Below are 17,855 nucleotides of genomic sequence, written 5' to 3'. Positions count from 1 at the left end.
ACCTGCAAGCCACTTACCTCGGTCGCCCGGTTTTACTGGATTCCCTTTCGAACTCCTCACGCAGTTCCTGAACCAGTTGGGCATAGTTTTCCCGATCCTTTGGTTTCGATCCATCGCGGAACGCCGGGTACTCCCAGTCCAGGTCCAACCCGTCAAAGTGGTTCTGCCGAAGGAATTTGATGGCATTCTTGACAAACTGCGATCGACGCTCCGAGTCGGCTACCAGAGGTGAGAACCGTGAGGAACCTTCGTTCCAACCGCCGATGGCCAGCATCGTCTTGAGGTTCTTGTTGTACGTCTTCAGGCCGGTGAACTTGGCGAAGCCACCCTGCTCGATGTCCTGGTACTTGTCGTACGGCTTGAGGGCATTCTCCTTGGTGAAACCGCCGAACGAGTAGATCAGATGGGTACACAGATAGGGGTTGATGTTCTGCGGGTTGAATTTGGCTGTGCCCGGTCGGTAGACCGACCAGTTCGTGTAGTAGCATACCACTCGTTGGTTGTTCTCGGCGGCCGCGGCTGTCCTAGCAGTCAGCACCGTTAGTGTTGTGGCGAGCACGAGAAATAACCATGTTGCCGCTCCTCGTTGAAGCTGGAATGGGAGAATGAAGGAGGGAAAGTGGAGATTAGTACGGGTGTGTTTATGCATATGTTCATAGCCATTGCTTGAACGGTTGGAAAAATTCGATATCTTTTCATTCAACTTCACAGCATAGTAGAACAACTCTTACACCACAGACAAGCTTAAGAGCTTAAGACCTTCGTATACTTTTTCAAACTCTCTTAAAGCCCTATGAACCCTCCCGGAAAAGCCTTAAAACGCCTTGAAATGCATCTTCTTAACTTTCTTGTGACCCCTGGGAACTTTTATCAATGCACGAGAACCACCCTTGAAACCTACTGGATCCTTCTAAATCCTGAAACGCCTTCAAACGACCTGAAATCAATTTGAAACCTCCATAAGGCTCCCGTTTATTTCCCTCAAACTTCTTTAAAGTCCCGGGAACGCATTGAAATAATTTGAAGACTCCTGAAGACGGAATTTCTCTGTATTCTCTGACATACTTTGAATCGCTTTAAACCCCCTCCGAAACTACTATGAAGTCCGCCGTACTCTTTTCCTAATGTCGCCTGGAGCCCTAAAAACCCTCATGAATAAAGATGAATTTCTTGAACCGCATTGAGACTCCTCTGAAATCCTTCGGAGACCCCCGGGCATATCTTTAAACCCTCGGAAGCCCCCTGAAACCTGTAGCAGCTTTCTCAAAATCCCATGAAATGCCTTAAAATCTCTCTTAAACCTCACATGACTGCTCTAAAGCCCTTTGAACCCGCTGAAAGTCCCCCGAAGCCCTCCTGATACCACCGAACACCCCCAGCAACCTCTCTACAGCCTCTAAAATCCCAAAAAGCTCTCCAAAACTTCCAGAAACCTCCTGAAATCTCTCTGAAATCCCTTTGAAAGTTCCAGCATTTCCAATGAAGTCCTCACGATTTTGCGAGAAGTCATCTGGACATTTATTAAAAGGTTTCTCTCTGGATTTCTCAACAGATTCTGTCGAAATTTCACAGAGTATTCCAGAAGTTTCTCCTAGGACGTCTACATGAAGTTATCCCGGTATTTATCGCGTACATGTTCATGTTGTTTCTGCCGGAGTTCTTCTGCGAATTTCTGAGGGAGTCTTTGAGGGACTTTTTTGAATTTCTGTAGGAGTTCTTGTCTAATTTTCTTGCACAGGATTTTTCGGAATTTTTCCTTAAATTTTCAACATTTTCATTAGTTTGTCCTGAGATACATCCAGAGATTTTTCAGGATTTCTCCTGGGGATATCCCAGACGATTCTCCTGGTATTTCTTCCAGATTTCTTGCAAAGTGACTTGGCTATCGTTTATTTATTTATTTCGTCAAACATACCGTAGACTACATTTTCACTTAACTATATCACTTAATAACTATATTCTATTATATCTCAAAGATCTAAAATATTTTCTCAAATTTGTTCTAGACATGGTCAAACTAATAGATGCACAGTGCTGATTATAAAGGTTCATCATTCGATTCAAAGGACCAAATTTTGCATAATCTGTTCTATGTTTGTTTAGAGCAAATATATTACGACCTCTCAATAGTCTAGCAGGAGCATAGAAATTTATACATGATAGTAAGTTGGCGGAGTCGATGCGTTGAGATATTAAATCATTTATAAACGAAACCATGGCAAATTCGCAACGCTCCTTCAAAGTTTGAATATCTATAAGCATGCATCTAGCTTCATATGAAGGCAGTGGAAATGTTGACCAACCTAACTTGCGTAAGGCATATAGGAGGAACTGCTTTTGTATTGATTCGATTCGATCCTCATGTGTTACCATGTAGGGAGACCATACTATGCTACAGTATTCTAGAACTGATCTTACATAAGCGACGTACAATGTTTTTATCGTGTATGGGTCCTGAAAGTTGTAGCTAAAACGCTTAATGAAGCTTAACATATTAGTTGCTTTATGAGTGATAGCGTTATAATGATCGGTGAAAGTTAATTTAGAATCTAAGATAACACCTAAATCTCTAATTCTATTGCACTTTTCAACTTCTTGGTTTCCTAAAGATACAATTATTGGTGGTGTACTATGTTTTCTGCTGTACGTAATTGAATTACATTTTTTCACGTTTAACTGCAGCAGGCTTTTACTACACCATTGGTCAAATATCCGTATTTCTCTCAAAAAACATTCTCTGTCTTCTTCATTTTTTATTTCAATAAAGAGTTTCATATCATCAGCGTATATAAGGATTTTGAGATGCTTTAGAATATACGTGATATCATTTACAAACAATATGAAAAGCAAAGGTCCTAAATGTGAGCCTTGGGGAACTCCTGATGATACGTTGATAGGTTCTGACTTCTTCCCCTCAAATCTTACTATCTGTAATCGGTCAGTTAAGTACGATTCGATCCATTTAAGTAGTCTAGACTCGATTCCCATTTTATCAAGCTTAAAAATCAACATTGGAATGTCAAGTCTGTCGAACGCCTTACTGAAATCGGTGTAAAGTGATTCAACATAGTTACCTCTGTCCATTGCACATAAGGTGTAATTAACAAATTCTAACAAGTTTGTTGTAGTCGACCGACCTTTGAAAAATCCATGTTGTGCATTTGTAATTCTTAGTTTGATTTGATTAAACACACATCTGTTTATAATAGATTCAAATAGTTTTGGTATGCATGAGATAATGGCAATCCCACGATAATTACGAACATCGGATTTTTTACCAGATTTGTAGATGGGTATAAGGAAAGATTTTTTCCATCCTTTCGGAAACTTTCCAGTTTCAAGTGACATGTTGTAAAGCCAAAATAATGGAGCCGCAAATTCAGTTGCCAGGTTTTTCAGAAGAACCGGCGGAATTCCATCCGGCCCTGGACCTTTGTTCGGATCTAAGTCTTTTAGACCGGTTAAAATATCTTGTAACATGATTTGATTGATTCCGATGTTGCTGGTAAAGTCAGGAAAGTGGGAGAAATATTCATAGTCGCGATCGGCATCAGAAAATGTACTATAAGTTTCTTGGAAATAGGTTGCAAAAAGATTGCAAATTTCATCGGAATTTTCTGCCAATTTATCATCTAACGACATTTTTGATGGAAAATTGCTCGACTTCAACTTAGTTTTAGCATAATTGAAGAAGTTCCTGGGACAGGATTTTATTTCATTCTCGGTTTTTCTGTTGTACTCTTCAAGAGCAGTGGATATGGCTAGATTAAGTTGATTGCAAATGCTTAAATATTTTTCAATGTTTTCTTGACTTTTGTGTCGTCGGTATACTTTGTGAGCTTTTTGTTTCCGATTTTTCAAGTTAATAATTTGCCTGTTGAACCAGACTGGATTTTTAGAACCATTATTTCGTCGTTTTCTCCTTAGTGGAACTTCCGAATTAATTATTTCCGACAAAATGCTATAAAAGGCCTCAACAGCATATTCTACATCTGGATTTCTTAAAACAGATTGCCAATTAGTTCTATTAAGTTGAAGTCTAATATTTTCATAATTGGCTTTACTATAATCATATACATCCTCATAGTCACAATTATTTGAGTTAACGTTCATATGGATAAAAACGGAATACTCGATAGCGGTATGGAACACCTCGTTTTTCCATAATGGAAAGGGAGCTTCTTCCACACAGAAGTCCTCAAGGATGTTAGTTAATAAAAAGTCTAGATATCGATTTTGCTGATTTTTTACATGATTAATTTGGTTTAAACCTAAACAAGCAGTTTTTTCAAAAATCAACTGTAACGTTTCATTTTCACCTACAACTGGTAATAAAATACATTCATTTTCAGAATCTGATATGAAATCTACGTCACGTTGATTGAAATCGCCATAAATATGCACTTTGAATTCCGGAGGAAATTGTGAAATAATTTCTTCAGCAGCTAGGAAGAACATTTCATATGTTGATTTACAAGCTTGATCAGGTGGGAAATATACCGATGCAAAAATATGAGTTTCGCCGGCGATTTGTGTTTTAGCCCAAACTTGTTCGAATTCTTTAAACTTAGTAGAAGTAACAAGCTCTGAATTGAATTTTGAGGAAATTGCTACGAGAACACCGCCACCAGACATTCTATGGGTAAGAGTTAAATCTCGATCGTCTCTATAAACATTAAAATCATTACCAAAAACTTCTTCACTTTTAACGCTATCATTCCAACTGGTTTCAGTACCCAAAACAACCGAGAAGGATGAACTCAAAATTTGTTTGTGAATTTCATTTACTTTTTTTGCGCTTTTCATGCGATTGAAATTCTGGCAATAAACTAAAATTTCAATGGCACTTGTTTTTGAAGTAATTTTTGGTAATTCGTTCGTTTGTGCAATATCACTTAAAATTAATAATTTATTACCAGGCGCTTCTGGGTCGTCTGCTTCTTCCTCCGTAGATTGTGTCAAATTGGGTAAACAAGAATTGCATCCTACATCCTCAGATTGCGTCGATTCAGCTAAAAACCCGGCTGCTGACAGGAGCACGACGCACAGTGGTTTTTGACGGATGGCCTTGGCGGCGGTCCGATCGTCCAATTACAAGATGATTCACGGATTCGTTGTACAATATCCCGATCAGCTGGGTAGGGGTTCAATGTTTCGCCACGCTGAAATTGGATGCCCCTCTGGTTTCTATCGTAAGCCGGGGTTCGAGTTTCTCCACTTTGATATTGTACGGGCCTTCTAGAGTGCATTGCATCGCGAGCCGAACAACACGGTGGTTTGGAAAACCTCTGCTTTGCTTCCGCCAGAAGAATTCTATCTGGTGGCAGCAAATTCGCGTTCCGATGTCTGTCGTTGTTTCGGCTGGCAGGTACGGAGCGATTTTTTTGATTTTGTGCATTACGTATATTGTTATGGCTTGTTCGCTTTTTACGCTTCCTGGCCTTGTCAGCTTGCTTTTGCTGATTTAGACGATTCGACTGACGCTTGTCGTAGTCGGTCCAATCAGCTTTCCATATATTTTTTGAACCAAGTAAGCGCCAGCCGGACTTGTCTTCTTTGACGGTATTTGATGAGTAACCGGACTTGTCGTGTGTAACTGCATTTAATTCAGCGTGTAGACTGGTGGATTGATTGAGAGAGGAGTTCAAAGTTTCAATGTCAGCGCTTGTTGTAGGCATCATGTTCGCAGATATTGTTTTCAACTCGCTTAAAATATCGAGTTCAAGCATCGGGTTACTCCGCATAGGCTCCAAAGAAGTGATGTCCAAGGTCAAAGACGACAACTCTCTTATATCTTTGCTCAGAGTCTTGACCTCATCAGATAAACTTGATGCCATCAATTTAACAGCCGTAGATATGTTTAATTTTGACGATTCAAGCGCATTATCAAATAGTGCGGTAATATGGCTCTTTACGGCTTTAACGTTACCAGTAAAACAGCTACTTTTTGCCGTCGCAAGCTGATTTTTTACATCGGTCAGTAGCAGTTCCAGGCGATCAATGGCTTCATCGATTACGCCCATATTACTTTGTTGAATTGAGGTGCGATGAATCACCTCCGTGTTTTTATTGATCTGCTCTGTAAGTATTTCCTGCTGATCAACAAGTAACTTGAAATCCAAACTAGTAGCCACCATGCTTTGGCAGGAGCTGCAGCACGGCAACACGAACGATGATGTATCCATCCTTTTGTCCTTCTTACGGAGCGAACATCTTTGCACATTTATGCCAATGCACGCGGGATGAAAGTTACGCGAACACCCTATACATGACCACATAGTTGACTCAGCAGCAGTATCCGACAAGCAAATTTCACAGCTCATTTTAATTACACTATATCGATACTTGGCACGTACGACCGAAAACGAAAATGAAACGTATGCTACAATTAAAAAAGGTGCGCGACCGGGAGCGATTGAAAAACGCGTCCGAACTGATTGACGATCAATTTAGGTCTTATGACATACTCCAAGAGTTCCTTTGGAAATTTCTCAAGGGTTCCTCTTGAGATTTCTCTCAAAGGTTTATCCTGGAATTGCCCCATGAGTTTACCCCGAAATTATTCCAGGAGTTTCTCCTGGATTTCTTTCAGAGGATATTCTAGGATTCATCGCGTACTTTCTCAGGGACTGTTCATAAACCACGAGACCAAATTTTGGCCATCTCAGAACGCCCCTTCCTCCTAGTAGACTTTTGTCCATACAAAAAAAAATGTATGGAGCATATTCTTTGGCCAGACCCAACCCCATCCCCTCAAAAGTCTACGTGGTTTATGAACGTCCCCTCATTAAATTTCTTTAGTAGTTCCTCTAGAAATTTCTAAAAATATTGAATCTTGAGAATTTTTCTTGGAGTTTTCTTAAGATTCCTTATAGAGGACTTTCCGGAAATGTTCCCAGAATTCTTCACATTGTTCTCTAGAAGTTACCAGGATTTACTAAAAGGTGTCGCAAGATTTCTTCCACGGTTCGCCCTTTTTATGAGTTCTTCCTGCAATACCTGCAACAGTTCGTCCTAAAATATGACCCAGATTTTTTTTAAATTACTCCTGGCGAAATTCCAAAAAAAATTCCGGGCATTTCTTCCAGGCATGCCCGGATTTTCAAGAAGTTCATTACGAAGTACTCCAAGAGTTCCCCAGAGGTTTTTCCTAAAATTGCTCCCAGACTTTGTCCCGATTTTTTTTCCATTAGCTTCTTCCTGGCTTTCTTACACAAGTTTGTTTCTGAGATTTGTCGAGTACTTTCTCATGAAATTTGTGCAGGATTCTTAGAATTTTCTTCTGCATTGCGTCTAGAACTCTTCGCCAGATTTCTGTAGATGTTATTTCCAGGATTTCTCAAAGAGGTATTTAGGGATTTCCTGCAGGGTTCTTCCAGGTAATTTAAATTAGTTATTTCTCGAATATAAACATCGTTCGTGCTGTGACATTCTCCATTAATTTTTCCAGGACTCCTCCCGATAACATTCTTGAAGTTTTTCTAGAACTTTCATCCACTTTTCCTGGATTTCTCGAGAAATTTTTCATTGAAATTACTCCAAGAGATCCTCTTGACATTTTTCAAAGGGTTTCTCTTGGAATTTCTCCCAGAAGTGTTTCTTGAAATTGCACCAACAGTTTGGCCCGAGATTTTTCCAGAAGTTTCTCCTGGAATTTCTCGTATGCTCTCCACGGAATTTCTACAAGAGTACTTCTGAGAATTTCTGAAGGGTCTTACCACGAATTTTCCTGGAATTTATACAGGAGTTCCTCCCGAGATATCTCCAAGAGTTATCTCCAGGATATCTCTTAGAGGTATCCCGCGATTTATTTCAGATTTCTACCCCGTATTTCACCCAGTTTTTTTTTATCAATTGTTTCACGATATATACCCTAGAATTTCTCGGAATTTTGCCAGATGTTTCACCTGCAATTTACTTCAATGTTCCTTTTGGGGTTCTTTGCGAAGGTTTTTATTTTCGGAATCGCTTAATCAGTTCTTTGAATTTTTTTCAGTAGTTTACTCCGGATTTTTTCTTAAAGGCTCACGTTGTTTGTTGCAGTATCATTTGCAGGATTTCTACCATATTTTTTCTGGCATTTTTTCAGGAAAACTCTTTGAAATTGTTGCAGTAGTACGTCCTAACATATCTCCTACTTTCACAGGATTTCTCTCTGAATTTCTCTTGGGATTTTTTCCAGAAATTTTCTTCAGAATTTCTTGAAGGAGCTTTCTTTTGAATTTTAAAAATGGTTCGTAGCAAAGATTTACCAGAGTTTCTACCACAAATTCTTCCAGAATGTTTCCAGCAGTTTCTCCCAGAGGGTTTTCTTTATTTTTTTGTAGGAGGTTTATTCTCAACTTTGTCTAAATTTTCTCAAAGAATCGATCGCTTTTTCGTATTTCAGAGATTTCTTCATTATTTTCCTGGTCATTCTCCAGAAATTTTTTCAACAGTGACACGCTAAAAAAATCCAAACAATTTCCTCCCGTGATTTATTTAACCTTCTAATACCCAACCCCCCAGCAGTTTTGTATTTTTTATTTTTTGAACAATCAAATTTTTATATATTTGGCTGATATTTAGGACTGTTTATCTCAAAATGGTTTTCGGTGTCTTTTACAGCGTTATTACATTTTTTTTGAAAATCATCGAAAACTCTATCTAGTCACCTTTCAGATGCCATTGGTAATTATGTATTGAATCGCCACAATTAACATATTTTAAATTTCTCCCCGATCATTCTATCATAGTAAATTCACAAACAAACAGACGTAAAACTTCAACCATTTTTCGACTCAAATCATAGTAACGGAAACATATTCGCCCAATGCTAAAAGACCTGAGTTTGGCCTACCAACAACTCGAACAAAAACAAAGCGAGCGCCATGGGTGGGCAGTTGGCGAACTACCAACTGTTTAAATAGGCCGTTAAATCGGTGTACGATGGGAATTATCAGAGTGTTACGACTGTTTGTCGGTGGTAAAATAGTTTAGGGGAGTCGAATACACTTTACAATTATTTTTCTTAAAATTACACGAAAAATAAAATTTTCATTGAAAATAAAATAAAAATATTTCAACAATTAAACCATAAATTCTCACAATGTTTTCATCTCTACAAATCTGTATCCCTAATAGGCTTTTAGTAAAAAAATGAAAATGAAGGGATATTCAAAAATAAATATTATGGAATCTCTACGAGAGTTCTGCCTGAAATTAATTCCAGATTTCCCCGGTATTTCTACCAATTGTTTTGAGCATTTCTCCCAGTGATTTCTTTTGGAAGTGTTACGCAATTACAATTACATGTTTCTTCGACGATTTCTATCCGAGTAGCTCCCAGTGTTTCTTCAGGAGTTTTCCCTGGATTATTTTTAATCAAAAATTTAATAAATGCTTCGCGAAAATTTCTTCTGATACTTTTCTAGAAGTTTTTTATTCTGGGATTTCTTCTAGAGATGTTTCCGAAGCTTCTCCAAAAGTTATTTGCACGATCTATCCAGGAGTTGTTTCCGAGTTCTTCCAAAAAATATCCCAGTGTTGCTCCCGGGATTTGTTTTACAACTCTCTCCAGAAAATTGTTTTTGTGACTTTCCGGGATTTCTTCCGAAGTTCCCAAACTCTCGCGGGATCTTTCCGGGAGATATTTCTTAAACATCTTCTGGGCCGTTATTTTTTTTTTTTTTTTTGAGAAATTGCAGAGCGAACTCGCTGAGAAGTTGCGAACTTGGGAAAGTCCCGAAAGAAGATCTAGAAAACTCCAATTGGGAATTAAACAAATACTGTGAACAATTTCTTTGGGAATTATCGTAAAATCTTTGGAGAATCCCTGGGAATAATTTTGAAAAAAATGTAGAAGAAAGTTAGTCAACACATACACAGCCAATCATTGAAAGAATCCTGGAAAACGATAGAAACGACTACTTCTATAATTTTTCTTGTCATTATTAATGATTGCAGTACATCGGAGATGCATTACAATTTTTTAAGCGGCCAGGCCTACTGTGCAGCGTTTTTAATTCAACAATAAAAACATCGAGTGGGGACACCTCGTACCAACCACTCAGTTCATGGAAAAGCAAAATACTGTCAAAATCGATGGGGGCGACGATGCTAAGAAGGTTAATGTCAGCCCTTGGTCCTTGGTGCTTCCAGAGATGGGACACAGGTATTTAGTCCGTGTCCTAGCCCTAGTGCCTAGGCTTCAGCGCCATTGCTCGCTCCCTCTTTGGAACTTGTGTTTTATGAGCTGTTTCTCAGTTGGTAATTGAGAACTTTCTGTCCCAGTTTTATATTTTCACATCGTTATGTGACATGTACGATGCCCAATCTGTTTTAGGATAGAAGGATCCACCGTTATAAAACCAAATTTATTTTACTTTAGCATTGAAATGGTTTTGATGACCGCTCTCCAGGGATGGGAACACTCACTTGCAAAGAATTACACTCACTTGATGTTTTCTCAGCCCAGAAGCGTGCAATCAAGAAACGATGTATGGACGACTTTTGCCTTGTGGTTTTGTCTCAAACTTTGTCCAATAGAGTAAGGGTCGCTCACGAATCCCAAAGTCGTGACAGAGCTGTGAAAGCGACTCTCCACGAGGTGAGTGTAAATTACATTCACCTCGTGAAGAGTTGCATTTGCAGCTTACTCACGAATTCGGTATGCGTGTGCGACCCCTACTCTATTCGGCAAACTTTTAGACAAAATCACAAGCCAAAAGTCGTCCATACATCGTTTCTTGATTGCACGCTTCTTAGCTGAGAAAACTGCAAGTGAGTGTAACTCTTTACAAGTGAGTGTTCCCATCCTTGCCGCTCTCCTTTCCTCCTGTTCTTACATCCTCACCGGGACAAAACCTTCTTCTCAGGTGAGTGTTAGAAATTCCATCATCAGTTATCAACTAAGAGCTTTCTGTCAATGACCATTTTACATGTTTTTGATCGTGTGGCATGTACGAAGATACTCTATGCTCATATCCCAAGTAAAATTTTCATGACAGTTAGTCTTGTAGAGGGTTTAAAAACCATCATAAAACCTTATACATTTTATTTTGGTTTTATAATGGTTCTAAGAACCTCTTCTAGTCTATTTGACTACAAAATGCTTCTTGGGATGGCCCCAAGAATTTATTTGATTTTATTTTTATTATCAAAATGCTTCTGAACAGGTTGGACGGACACGCATATTCTTAATATACTTGAGAAGACCGACACCAGCTGAAGCTGTTGGAATTGCAAAGGCGTGTTTGTACTAAAAATCGCGGAAGAAACCTACACTGGCAGGGTGTTCCACCCAGATCCGTGGGGTAGTGGCATGCAGAAATGTGATTATCAGAGCAGAGCATTATGAGATCTACCATTTAAACACCAGCTTGCGCGCACAGCTAAGTACCTACGTGCTACTATGGTGCACCGTGGTGATGATTACTTGGCGGCTAGGCACCACAGACAGTAATCAATGTGTTTTGCAGATCAAACTTTTACTTAATTGAAAGTTTACACTCTCTGTGCGCTGAGCAGCGTGAGGAGATTTCTCCCACGGTTACCGTGCTCGTGGTGCACAAGTCGAGAAAGGAATTCATCTGTTCATGTAATGGAAAATGAATGGCGTGTGAGATTGGTACTTTTGTTTAGTTGGTCTCTGTGTCGGTTGGTCTTTATGGCACGAAAGGGGCTGTGTAATTAACGACCGCGAAATTGTAACGCCGGAAATTGGCGGAGTAATTTAGTGTTATGTGTGTGAGGCTTAAGGTTTTCTTTACTCAGACTTGATGTGTGAAATGGTTTGTGTGTAGCTTTGCAAAATGCACCCTTTCTACTAAATATCATGGAAAGGAAAAGAATAAGATACGTAAAATTCTAGTTGGATCTTACAACCATAAAAAAACAGTCGAATGAATATATTTATTTTTCTAAGAGAGAGTATTGCGACAATTGCGTTGGTGACAAGCACACATGCTCGAGGCATGACACGCGAGTTTGAGGTTGACAGTTCAAGAAAAACAAAGCAGTTGATAAGGATGGTATTTCAGCTGAACTCATCCAGACCAGGAAATGCAGGCCAACTGTTTACAGAATCTGGAAGACTAAAAAGCTATCGGAGCAGCAGAAGAAAGGGGTGATCCATCTCATTGACAAGAAAGATAACCATTTTAAATGTGGGAACTTCACAGCAATCATCATTCCGAATATCACCTACAAAGAGCTGTTGCATATTAATTTTCAGTTTTGTATCCGCTCAAATCATCCTCTTAAGGTGGGACATTATCAAGCCGGATTCATTTAAAACCGGTCGACAACGAACCGGATCGTCACTCTAAGCCACATCCTTAAAAATGCCGCGTATACCAGACCCTAACCTACTCAAAATTTAATCGGTCTTTCATTGTCCCTTGACATCTTCGAGTTAGGCAAGACTTTGTTTCGCATTATCGCAAGACATCAAGATTGGCCAAGTCCTGGTTGCATTGCCTCGCGACAACAACGGCTCGTCTACGCCACACTGAACCGTAAGTAATCGAAATCATTATCATATTCGAATGCAATAACATTTTAATTCGCATAAGCCCACTCAATTAGGCAATCGCCACGGCACTTAATCAACGTCCACAATTTCATCGCTCAACGCGTACCTCCCTTGCTACAACTCGCTCCGTTAACAGTTTAGTAATAGTCGACCATTACTTCATCTCTCTTCGAAGACTGGTAGAGCCATTTGGTTGCTTACCTCGGCAGTTGTAAAAGAAAACCGCGGGGTCTCGGGGGGAAGTCATGCCCAAAAATATACGCGTGCTCACGCCGCCGGGCCGTTGGTTGTCGGTCAATGGGTGCTACCATAGCCTCATTATTGTGAGAAATGATCCGACTAGCTGCCGACTGCCCCTCGCTCCGCGCATTCGTTGTCTCTATTGTTGTTGGTGGAAGTCAAAAAAGTTGCCTTATCATTGTTAGAGGTACCCTTAGACCGGTTGGTGTGCATCGTGCGATTGCGATAAAGTAGACTGCCGAAGAAGTGGACTGCTACCTTTTTGGACCGGTGACCGTTTGTTATTGTTTTCACAACCATCGTAGAGGGGCTTCGTGCTTCCCAACATGGTTAGCGGTTAATGGTCTACCCCGCCTTCTGTGGTGCGGAAAGTCCGACGGGGGAAGAAGGTAACTTCGAGGTGTTAACGCCCCCCGATTGACCGACTAACCGATAGACCCACAGAGATAATGGTGGAAATGTCGTTTGTTTGGCGCAATGATTGCAGGGTTTCTGTTTACATTGTTGTTTGAATGTCATTCGAGCTGCGTGGAATGTTATTTGCTTTGAATTAATGATCCAGATATGCTGTTTTATACTGCAGTTCAACGAAACGTTTAGCGTCAGTCCAGAAGACAATGATTTATTGAGATTGATTTAGGTCAAATGTGTCAAGTGGAGGTTCAACAATGCAAACATTTAAGATTGTGTAGCAAATGGTGATCATGGGAACACATGAATAAGGTGATTATTTTAACGGACAGAACCATGGATTGATAGGACGAAATCGCATAATAAGGGATATAAAGTCAGAAGTGCAAGTGAAAGATCTACCAGAATCCTGACACATCTTGCAACCACTTTGTGAAGAATTCAGATGTTCCTACCTGTGTGAAGTACTTGAAAGATGGAAGCAGTACTTCGACGGACACATAAGTGGCGGGAAAGAAGTCTGTGGAGTACTCGCCGATACCGAAGTAATGGCGCAGTTGACCTAGTGTTTATTCGAGACAATCAAACTGGAGGCTGAAGGGTGGGATTATGAAGACGTTATTGATTAGTTCAAATTTTCACCTATATGGTTTCGCAATACATATGCTATTTACACAGTGTATTCTGTCTTTCCTCGCCTTTGGTGTTTTCCTATCGATACTGATCTGGTTTTATCGCTGCTGTTATTTTTTATGCTGTGATTGTAAAGAGTTTATTCTTGCCTAGTTTGGGTAATGGCTACGATTAGGATAGCTCAGATCACTTTTCAGCATCAAAGAACAACAACGATCAATCTTTGTAGACTTATGCAAAATGATACAGTCCAAGGGGCTTTAGTCCTCCAAGAACCTTACATTCGTAAGGGAAATTTCTATCAAGGAAACCTTCTGAACCCGGTGTTCGATATTTTCAGTAAAAATGAAATGGCAAATTCGCGTGTCATGCCTCGAGCATGTGTGCTTGTCAACAACGCAATTGTCGCTACACTCGACTCTATGGATGCTACGGATGCTTTCAAACAAGTCATCGCATACTGCACTTCAAAAGGGTTTCCGCTAATTGTTGGCAGTGATGCTAAACCATATCCTCTGAGGCAGCTCAGGCATTAACTTGAGCGGCTCCAGTTTGATGGAGTACTTAAGGTATGGTTTGTCACAATAGATCTAAAAGCTGGTCGCAGTGACTTATATACCCAACAAGGAATAAATAATAAATAAAAGGTATGGTCGGAACCGGAGAGTCGGATGTCGGCATGCACTGAAAAATTGATGGATTGGTAACCTGCTGGTAATGACCAATCGACCAAGTTTTCTGCGTGAACCGACAACCGGTTCTTTAGATTTGTGCTCTTGAAAATTTGAGGTGTTGCTTCGTCATATCTTCACCTTAAGTAGTACAGGTCTTGGATTACTTAACATACACTGTGGTGCATAATTGATCGGACAAACGCCGATTCTCATACAAAATGGCCAAGTTTGAGATGCTGTAACTATGGTTTGCTTTGATGGATTGAGCTCAATTTTTGACACGGAACTACAAATATGCTGAATTTTGTGTATACAAAGTATAAAATGTTTTCGTTCACAGGTCTGGGCGTGGCAAGGCGTTGAAAAAATTGCAAAAGTGATCGGACAGCGGCACGCGTGTAAATCAAAGGGGTACCGCTGTCCGATCACTTTTGCAATATTTTCAACGCCTTGCCACGCCCAGACCTGTGAACGAAAACATTTTATACTTTGTATACACAAAATTCAGTATATTTGTAGTTCCGTGTCAAAAATTGAGCTCAATCCAACAAAGCAAACCATAGTTACAGCATCTTAAACTTGGTCATTTTGTATGAAAATCGGCGTTTGTCCGATCAATTATGCACCACAGTGTAGGTAACCACATACTCTTCATGGTATCTACTACAGAGGAAGTATTAGACATAACGCTTTGCTCTAGTAGAATTAGTCACAAGCTAGCTAATTGGCATGTGTCAGATGAAGAATCTTTATCTGACCATCGCTATATCTTTTTTGAACACTTATTTAAATGTTACTTCGCAAACTTTGCATTTCAGGAATCCCCGGTCAACCAACTGGAATATCTAATGTGGATGTGGCCAAATTTCATGGATACTCACCATCCATTGACACTTCAAGTGATTTAGATGATGTCGTTGACACTACAACGGTCTTCAGCATGGAAGCTTTTGAAGAAGCTTGCCTGCTTCGGTCTGTGAAGATCACAAGGGGAACCTCCTGGTGGAGCTTTGATCTGGCCAAGCTCAGGAAACCATGTAGAAAAAGTTGAAACAGACGACGTTTGGCTGGATCGGAGGCTTGCAGGTCGGCTCGCAAGACCAACCAGAAAGCTCTTCGGTCTACTGAACGATCCGGCTGGAAAAACTTTGGTACAAATGTTTCCAGGTTGTGTGAAGTCAGTCGGTTGAACAAAATCTCATTTCTTTTGAATGCTTAGAACGCTTTGTGGATCATCGCATCCGTGATGTTCATCTGGCCAACGTGCCTCTTCATGTGAACCAACATGCCTACCTACTGTGACTCTTTTACACAAGGTTGTTTACGACATTGAGAAAGCATTCGCTCAAAAGCAATCTGGTTTGGGTGTTTCTTAGATAACGAAGGTGCCTTTGACAGCGTGCATTTGGATGCCATATTGGAATCTCCAATGATTTCCAATTGAATTTACCAAATGTTCAAAAACCGCTCTCTTTTCTCGATATTGCTTCAAGCAGCGATTAGGAAATTGAGTGTTTGTGGATGCCCCCAAGGGGGAGTCTTGCCAACATGCTTCCATGCTTATCTGTACACCTCACATTGAGTTCAGAACCAAGAAACTATGGACTATGGATGTCTTGTGTGGCAAAAGGGCAAAGTGAGAACAATCCAATCAAAATTAGGCCATCTCCGAAGGATGTGCTTAATGGCGATGTCTGAAGCATTCTCTTCAACTCCCACGGCAGCGCTCGAAGTTCTCTTTGACGTTGCCCCCCTACACATATATCTTAAACAAGAAGCACTATACTCGGTTTACTAGAGCAAACTCCTGTGAACCGCACATCAACACACACCTCGTTGTTTCCACTTTTAGTCAGTTGGGACAAAGTAGTTTTTGCTCCAAGTGATCTTACAATTGCTTGTAATTTCCCATATAGGACAGTTTCCACGAAATTCCGAAATTGAACATCTGGTTATCTGGAGGGAAGTAATTCAGACGGCAACACTGATGGCTCCCTACTCGAAGGTCTGGTGTGCTAAGGCCACATCAGTCTTACTCACTTGGTAGACTCTGTAAAGATATGGGAGGATGGAGAATTGCCCACCAGCTGGTTGTATGCCCTCATTTGCCCAATCTACAAGAAAGGGCACAGACTAGAGTGTGCCAGTTACAGAAGGATAAACCTTCCAAATTCGGCGTAAAAATACTGTCGCGTGCCCTGTCGCACAGACTGAGACCTCTTGAGGATCCCTTCGTCGGCAAATACCAGGCTGGTTTTCATGAGGATCGATCAATGACGAATCCAATGTTTAACCTGTAGGTGATCCTAGCATTGGCGAATCTAGCTTTTCTTTTTTCTTGCTCGCTCTCCTAAATGTTAGATCAAAGCAATCATTGGATCTACACGTCAACTGAATAATACCCTAAACACGAATTAATCATCGTAGCAGCCTTTGCTCCACTATATAAGCAGAGCCATCTGCACTAGTTGATTCATTCTAAGTTTGGTTTCCAACAAAGCAGCTACGGTCTGGTACCATTTGGGCAGGTGTACCTATTTTGGGCACTTGCCGCTATAACTAAGTCAATTTCAAACCGATTGATTTGAAATTTTGTACAGAGTTAGGCACGTACAGTATCTAACTCTGTACAGAAATTCAAATCAGTCGGTTTGAAAATGACTTAGTTATAGAGGCAAGTGCCCAAAATAGGTACACCTGCCCAAATGATACAATACCCTACTACTTGAGAACTACAAGAAAAGCATTCTCATTCCGGAAGTTACCGGACCTATCAATTTGGCGACGAGATTTCAAGAGCCCGAAGACCCGAAGCAATGGCAGACCTTCAGCAAGCAATACTCCAGATGGCAGAACTCCTGCAGAAGCTGACGCAACCAACCCCCAGTAATCCGGAGCAATCCCTAGAAGCCTTGGCGGTCAGCCTTGCTCCGAATTAATCATCATGGCAGCCTTTGCTCCACTATATAAGGCTTTTTACGGCATCATCAGCATCGGCAGCCATGTTGGATATGAGCCTCAAAATTTCAAAGTGATAATTCTCTGCCACCAAAGCGAATATTCGTATGAAAAAGTATCATCCTATATGCTCACTCGCAGTGATTGCGATGATACTTTTTCTGCTGCGTTGCTGCAGAATTGACAGTTTTTTATCACTTCAAAAATGCGAGGCAAACAATAATTGAAAATCAAAAAGTCAATGATTTGTTTAAAAATCTTGTGATGCAGTAAGACACCATAAGCAGAACAATCTGCACTGGTTGATTCATTCTAAGTTTGGTTTCCAATAAAGCAACTACTACTTAAGAACTACAAGAAAAGCATTTTCATTCCGGAAGTTACCGTACATATCACCAAAACAAACACGAGAAAGGGAAGGATGG

The 17,855-nt window shown here is 40.4% G+C and overlaps 1 protein-coding gene across 1 annotated transcript in view; it reads right to left on the bottom strand.

Annotated features, from left to right (window-relative positions):
- The window catches only part of LOC115256582 (mucin-5AC-like), a 385,160-nt gene that overhangs the window by 143,205 nt on the left and 224,100 nt on the right, over positions 1–17,855 (bottom strand). Inside the window, exon 3 of the mRNA XM_029855360.2 lies at positions 18–592. Within this exon, the coding sequence (XP_029711220.2) occupies positions 18–592 (575 nt within the window). The remainder of the gene's footprint in view (positions 1–17; positions 593–17,855) is intronic.

The sequence above is a fragment of the Aedes albopictus genome, chromosome 1, assembly GCF_035046485.1.
Source record: "Aedes albopictus strain Foshan chromosome 1, AalbF5, whole genome shotgun sequence".
Taxonomy (NCBI): domain Eukaryota; kingdom Metazoa; phylum Arthropoda; class Insecta; order Diptera; family Culicidae; genus Aedes; species Aedes albopictus.
This window is presented reverse-complemented; position numbering and strand designations above follow the sequence as displayed.